At 38.2% G+C, this 7,419-nt stretch overlaps 1 protein-coding gene across 14 annotated transcripts in view; it reads left to right on the forward strand.

Annotated features, from left to right (window-relative positions):
• Positions 1-4,728, forward strand: part of RAPGEF2 (Rap guanine nucleotide exchange factor 2) — a 180,103-nt gene extending 175,375 nt beyond the window's left edge. For 8 of the 14 annotated variants that reach the window (XM_071743073.1, XM_071743060.1, XM_071743063.1 and 5 more), the window contains 2 exons: positions 1,107-1,412; positions 3,957-4,728. In XM_071743073.1, the coding sequence (XP_071599174.1) occupies positions 1,107-1,412; positions 3,957-4,003 (353 nt within the window). In that variant the 3' untranslated portion in view covers positions 4,004-4,728. Of the gene's footprint in view, positions 1-1,106; positions 1,413-2,618 lie in introns of all 14 variants that reach the window. The other 6 variants (XM_071743062.1, XM_071743066.1, XM_071743074.1 and 3 more) reach the window with 1 other exon arrangement.
• The last annotated feature ends 2,691 nt before the right edge of the window (positions 4,729-7,419 follow it).

Here is a 7,419-nt window from a genome sequence, read left to right on the forward strand (position 1 = left end):
AGATAGCACCAGTCCATTTTAAGCTGGTACTGCCCTTTCAGTCAGTTTCATCCTGCATAATGCAGGGTGATGTTGTCATTTCCACTGTGCAAGAACATGCAGGGTGTGACAAGCTCTGGAGAGTAAATTGTCTGCTGTGTTTTCCTTTGTAATGCAAGGTATGTGGTCATGTGTTAAAGGGCTAGAGCCACAGAAAGTGTTCAGCAGTACAGCCCCAGGTGATTTCTTTAAATACAGAACTCCAGAATGGAGTTATGACATTCTGCTGTGTGTCCCTGCGGATATTTAAAATTCTGGTTATTCCCTTCACATTCTCTGCAAGAGAGATCTACTAAGTATGCCCAGTGTTAGGTCTTCCTGAAGTAAACAGTTGCACCTCAGTGACATCCACAAACTAGGTGGTGGTCTTTCCATCTCCTGTATAAAATTATATTTAGTCACAGTTCCTATGTGTGTACTTTCAAGTCTTAATTTTGCAGATAGTACAACCATAAGAGCAGCGAGCAGGAGTGCATACAGAAATTACAAAGATGAAGCACACTCCCTTAGCTTTTAGAATTGTAGCTTATGTGTCATTAATTAGTAAGATTTGTGGGGAGTAATAATGTGTCAGATTGTGTTTGGTTGTTTTGTTGTTTTTCTTTTCCCTGTAAAATGCTAACAACAAAAGAGATGAACTCTTATGTACAAAGCCCATCTTCAGTTGTGTACTTGTGGAGATGCCAGGATTCTTGGTGGCTGCCACTTCTGTGGTCTCCACTCTCCAGTATTACTTTGATCAGTGGACATTTTATTCTATACAATTGATGGAACAGGTTCAGTTGTTAAGTCTGAATAAATTACCCATGTAATCTGTTGAATTTACTGGAGTAATGCATCACCAGTGGAAGAATAGCTATCTCCTGTGTATTTTGTACACTGTACTTTCTTGCATGGTTTAATTTCAAGATCTCATTGTCTCCCACGTGGTAGTTAACTTTTGTTCTTCAGGTTTTTTCCTCCTGGGCTGTTGAGTTGGTTGATGTTTATTTAACTTTCACTGTTTATTTTCCTTTGAGACATTTTCCTCTTACTCTCTTAAAAAAAATCTCTTGCTTTTCCTGCAGCACGGAAAGAGGGTCGATACCGGGAACCACCTCCAACTCCTCCTGGTTATGTAGGAATACCTATTGCTGAGTTTGCAGAAGGAGGTTCACATCCAACCAGAAAGCCTCCTGATTACAACATAGCACTTCAGAGGTCTAGAATGGTGGCACGGACATGTGAGACCCCTGGGGCATCAACTCCACAGCAGCAGTCTCATGGCCATTCAGCCAGCAGGCCTGTGAACAAACCTCATTGGCATAAACCAAATGAGTCAGATCCACGTCTCGCTCACTATCCGGCTCAAGGGTTAACCACAGAAGAAGATGGTAAATTTCTAGTTGTTAGATTTTGAGTGTGCTGCATGCAAAAATGGTCCATGCTTTCACAGACACAAAGCAAATTATGCAAATGTGTTCTGCCATAGAAATTCTTGCCATAATTTGAGCTCTTTTCCATCTCTCATAACTTGCTATTTTTTAACTTTTTGGAAGGGGAGGAATTCAGTTCGTGCTAAATTAAATCTGAAATTTGGAATGTAGGTCCACCTGAATCTTGGACAACAAAGCAGTTGGCTTAGGCAACTTCTCTGGAAGTGCCTGTGTTCACCAGGTATAGTCCTGCCTGTCCTGAAAGCTTCCAATATGTACCTCATGTTTGGCACTAGCAATGTATGTAACGAATAAAAAAAGTATCCTGGTCTGTAGAATACCTGCCCATCTGCCCCATAAAGAATTGTTGGTCAGGTTTATTTGGATACTTGTGTTATACCTGAAATTCTTACACTGTAGACATTGAGTCTTGGACACCAGCTACTTCACATAACAAGCCCACTACTCATTTGCTACCTCGCTTGCCCAAGCGTGTCTGTATCTTCATGCTTTTAGCTCAGCTATAATGATAGCTGTTTTTCTAGGGAGGCCAAGCATAGCTGGATTGCATTTTTGGGTTTTAACATTTAGGCAGTGTCCAAATCACACGTTTGAATGCTTTGTTTTACTTAATGCTAGAAAGGCTAACTTCTCCCCTCCCTCCCTAGCTGCTTAGTTACTAAGGTTTTATGTGTAGGATGAACTTTGCCATTAAACATCTTCTAAAAAAATTAAGTTTACCTTAATCAAATTGCCTCAAATTTTGAGAATTGGCATGACAGAGAATTTTAATTGTTGCTGCCATTGATGACTAAAGCTACACTCCATTTCTACTCAATCCTAATTTAAATCAATCAGATACTTTCAGTGAAAAATGTGAAATAGCTTTGTGAAGCTATTGATATCTAGAAGTAGCTGTCACATTCTTGAGGCTGAGGAACTGCACCTAGTTCAGTTACAGCAATTGTCTTAACTTGAGAACAAATTTACAAAGGAGCACGTCTTGGGAGACCTGAATTGTGCAGATACTTAGATTGTTTTAAAATACGTACCTAATGCAAGAAAATGGAAAACACATGAGCACAGTACAGGTTTTTTCATTCAGTAGCAGTCTCATTCTATATGAACTAAATTCTATTTTCCCTTATCCTGTTGTGTTTGCAGAAGATGAACAAGTCTCTGCTGTCTAAGACTTGGGGCTTTTCTGGATCCAGAGTGAGCCACCTTAAAGGAGAGCACAAGAAGACGTCCCTAGAATAGGAGCCTTGGAACTATAGTTAAAGGATGGTGGACCTATTTGCCTCCTTCCCTGCCTTAAAGCAGCATGGGGCTTCTTCCTCTGCCCCTCCCCCTTCTGTCCCCTCTCCCCTTGCATGTGAAATACTGTGAAGAAATCGCCCTGGCACTTTTCAAACTGTGTTGCTTGAAATGCACAGTGCAGCAATCTCCAAGCTACCACTGTCGCTGTCTGCCACATCACACAGTATCATTCCAAATTCCAAGATCATCACATCAGGATGATTAACTCTGGCTGCACTTCCCAATGCCTGGAAGGGTTTATTTTAAATCTTCCTTTTAGATTTTAATCACAATCCTAGCACTTAGTCTCATTGGGATAATGAGATAAGCTAGCCGTCAAATTACATTTGGCCTTTAACCTACACAGAGAAAAATGCATTGAAATCCTTCAAGGAGGCAGTGCTTCTTTGCTTGTTTACAATGCCTCTGTTATGATTTTGTGCGTTTCGGAGATCAAATACTGCATCTGCACAGTGATTACAGTATTATTTCATACCTGTCAGCAGGGTTGCCAGCCTGGGCTCCCAGGAAGGATATTGCAATGGCAGGGCTGAGCAGGGCAGAAGGGGAGGCAGAGGTTATGGGATGCAGCCTTTCCATGACCACCTCGCTTCACTCTTAACGTGCCCCACCTTGGGATCTTCAGAAGTTTGTAAACGTCAGTGCTAAAGGCATCCTCAGTCGGGTCCAGTGTAAATGCAGAAAGCACGCTTGCAACTGGCTGGTGATGGAAGAGGACACTGTGTGTCTCACACCTGTGCCTTGGAGAACGCAGGATGGCATACTAAAAATAGTCTCTTATTCTAATGAGACAGATGGCAACCCCTTCTTTAAGTTATATATATATATTATTTTTTTTTAACTATATAGTAGTTATAATAAAAGAAAAAAATTAACTGGATAACATTGCAGTGAAGGCAAGTTGGGATGTCACAGCTTGTGTCAGCTGTTAACACTGATCTTATAACCTCCATCTATTGACATCAGCATTAGGGGATAAAAGAGCCTTTTAAGTAATGAAAACCAACTTGTGTAGATTTGCCAGCCTTTGCAATGCAGAAATAGTCACAACTGTTAACGGCTTTATGGAACACTGCATGTGTAGAGAAGGCCAATGTGTAGCAACCACCTGCTCACAGCTGCTATTAACCCTATAATGACTGAAATGACCCTCCCCTCTATTTTTGTGTTGTTTTTGCACAGACTCCGGAGAAGTGAAGGCTGCCAATCCGAGTAGTACTCAAATGTGAGGAACTGCTGGTCTTGGATTTTTTTTTTTTTCCATTGAACTCAGCTGATCATATTGATCAGTAGATAAAAGTAAATAGCTTCAACTTTTAAAGATCGAACTGCAGTGTTTTTTCACTGTATCAAACAAATGTCAGTGCTTTATTTAATTCTCCTGTAATCACAGCTTTTGTCTATTTGCTTATATATCACATTGTCAATTATGCATTTGTAATTTTACATGTAATATGCATTATTTGCCAGTTTTATCTCAAGGCTATGGACCTCATGTGCATATAGAAATACAAAATCCTTGCTCTATCACAAGTTGCACAAATGTTATATAAGCATTAAGTAATTGTAGACCATAGGACTGCTAATCTCAGTTCGCTCTGTGATGTCAAGTGCAGAATGTACAATTAACTGGTGATTTCCTCATACTTTTGATACTACTTGTACCTGTATGTCTTTTAGAAAGACATTGGTGGAGTCTGTATCCCTTTTGTATTTTTAATACAATAATTGTACATATTGGTTATATTTTTGTTGAAAATGGTAGAAATGTACTATGTTTATGCTTCTACATCCAGTTTGTATGAAGCTGGAAAATAAATAAATATAACATTAATTAAGTCCATATTGATTCTTATGCATTTTACATGTTCCACATACTTGAACAAATTTATGAAAAAATTTTACTTCTCTGTGTATTAATATTAAAGGGACATTGCCAAGTAATGTGGGCAAACCATTGGTGTGGAGTTTTTCTTAATACATATTCGTGCTGCTGACACTTTTTGAAAAGTTTGGTGTGTATGTGTGCTGCTTCTGAGAATGACTGCTATGTTGTGTGTCCCCAGCAGAAACATTTGAGATGCCAATAAACCAGTCCATATATATACCTTTAGGTAGAATTTAATAATTATATGTTATAATATTTATAGAGAATAAACAGTTTTGAAGGAAGGATTATGTTGATTTTATATTCTGTATGGTGTAAGAGAAAAGAGTACATGTAACTCTTAGGTAGGGAGAAGTATGGAAAGTTATCCATTTGAGTTTTTGCCCAAAATGGTATTTCAGGTAATAAGGATCAATCCAATAACATGAACAGTATAAAGTTGATGTTAATTGAATGTCAGATCTATGTGTTACTTTTTTCCCCAGAAGTTAGATTAATTATTTTCAGTAGTATACAAAAGATGCAGTTAAAATGTCACTGTTAATGCCATTATCAACTGTATCCCATCCTTGATGGCTGTTGTTTCCAAGTCTAAAATCATTTAATTGCAAAGAGAAGCAACAAAATACTCTGTATAGATTGAATTCTTCTTACATGACTCGAGAAATATTCCACACTTAAAATACAATCATAAGCATGGTAAAAATGGTAGAAAATACAGATCTCATGAACATTCACTTCATTCACTGGAGTCTCTAGCACAGTAAGGAAGGAAATTATGAACACTATTAATAGATTTGTGTGCTGTGTGGAGGTGGAACTGGCCTCTGAATGTGTGGTTAAAACTTTTTGAGTACATTTCCACAGCCTAGAGAACTACTGTTGGTTTTGACATTAGTAGAATGAATGTACATATTTATATATCTTGCCTGCAGGTTTGTTGTTTGGTAATGCTAAAGGTAGGTTGTTAGGGAAATAATTCCTCTTATTAACTTGTGAGGTAGTGAACTCTTTACACCCTTTTTCAGTATGCTTGATACAGTATTGAATTAGGCAGCATTCCCTGTCCTCCTATTTATATCACCCTTCTGCAATTAATGTTTTCAGAACACATTATGTTGAGATATCCTCTCAGTCATCATCCAATACACCCAGTTTAATTAATTGTGAATTTGGTGATAAAGAGCCCTTCACACAGCAACACAGGCCTTGCTATGATATGACTTAGGAATCAGATTTGATAGTTGTTGTTGTACCTGTAAGATCAGTGTTGTAATTATTGTGTGAATGCACTAAGGTTTGGACAAGAAACTACTGGTTTCTGGCATTTGGTGTTATATTGACAAAAATTGCACTGAACATTGAAATCTAAGAAATTTTGAGGGCTTTTTTCAGAAATGTAATTCAATTATCTGTATTCCTATGACTTGTTTTTTCCTGGAACTTGTTGGGGCAGAGGCTTTCTTTATGTAGTATATTACACATTGGAGTAAGCCATAAAATCTTAAAAGCTGAGTTATTAATGTATTGTTTAATGGATTAACCTTGGTCATCTTGAGAAGCATGCATGTTTTACAAATCTGGGACTAAAATACTTGGTCCGCTCAAAGTGGGGATCAGTTTTGCTACTTCAAAATAAAACCACTGGCTTCAAAACCAGGAGGAAATGTAATTAAGTTCCAGCCTTCCCGTCTTGTATGCATTGTACAATAGCTGAGACAAAATCAGATCTGGAAAATGCAAGTAATTATTTAATTGCAAGTATTAATACCTTAAATATAATACTTTGTGTGTGATGAAACACTAGAAGACTTCAGTGAACAAAGCTTACATAGCAGCAACAGCCTAACATCCATTAATTAACAAAACTGTTGAGGAAAATATGAACATAATTAAAATTACTCTGAAAATTGACCTGCTCAGGAGAAAGTGACCATGTGAGATGATTAGTTTAATTTGGTCACCTCTCTCTGGATTGTTGTTTAGTAAGCTGTAGTCTGTGTCTAGAGTCTTGGCATGTTTTGAGAGAAGGCTAGGAGTGAAATCCAGCTTATTAAGATGGATTCAATTACTTTGTTTCCCACTAAAAGCGAGATAAAGGAAAATTTTAGTTTTTACTGGAATACAATGAACTTAAAACTCTGTCTTGTTTATATGCAATGACTATTTAGGAATGAGTAGCTACATCCCAAGTACCAGCTATTATTGAAATCCATAAACTGACACAAGTGTATCATAGGAACAAAAATAGAAGCTATAAAACTTGAAGGCACTCAGCTACTGGTACCACCAGCTGCATGATCCCAGCTATTCTCATTTGGTTTGCCTGCAATTAAATTTTTGCAGTGACACTCAACACGAAGAGCTGCGTTCTCCCTGTGGAAAAAAAAAAAAAAAAAAGAGCCTTGGTTTTCTGCGTTAAGACTCAGCTTGTGTTACTGAGAAGTGCTGACTTCTCTTAAGTGTAGACTTCTCTACCTCAAACTTTTATTTGGTGATTCTGGCTTGGTATGCTTATTCTTCTCTTGCAGTTTGGAGGATTTGGTGGTGGTGTTTGTGGTGTTTTGGTTTTGTTTGGTTTTGTTTTGGCAGAGAGCAGTCACTTTCTTTGCATTACGCTTACCCTTGCTGGCAATGAAACTGTATATGTGTGTGTGTGCGTGTGTGGGTGTGTGTCTGTGTGTGTCTGTGTGTGTCTGTGTGTGTCTGTGTGTGTCTGTGTGTCTGTGTGTGTGTCTGTGTGTGTGTCTGTGCGTG

The sequence above is a fragment of the Heliangelus exortis genome, chromosome 4, assembly GCF_036169615.1.
Source record: "Heliangelus exortis chromosome 4, bHelExo1.hap1, whole genome shotgun sequence".
NCBI classification, from domain to species: domain Eukaryota; kingdom Metazoa; phylum Chordata; class Aves; order Apodiformes; family Trochilidae; genus Heliangelus; species Heliangelus exortis.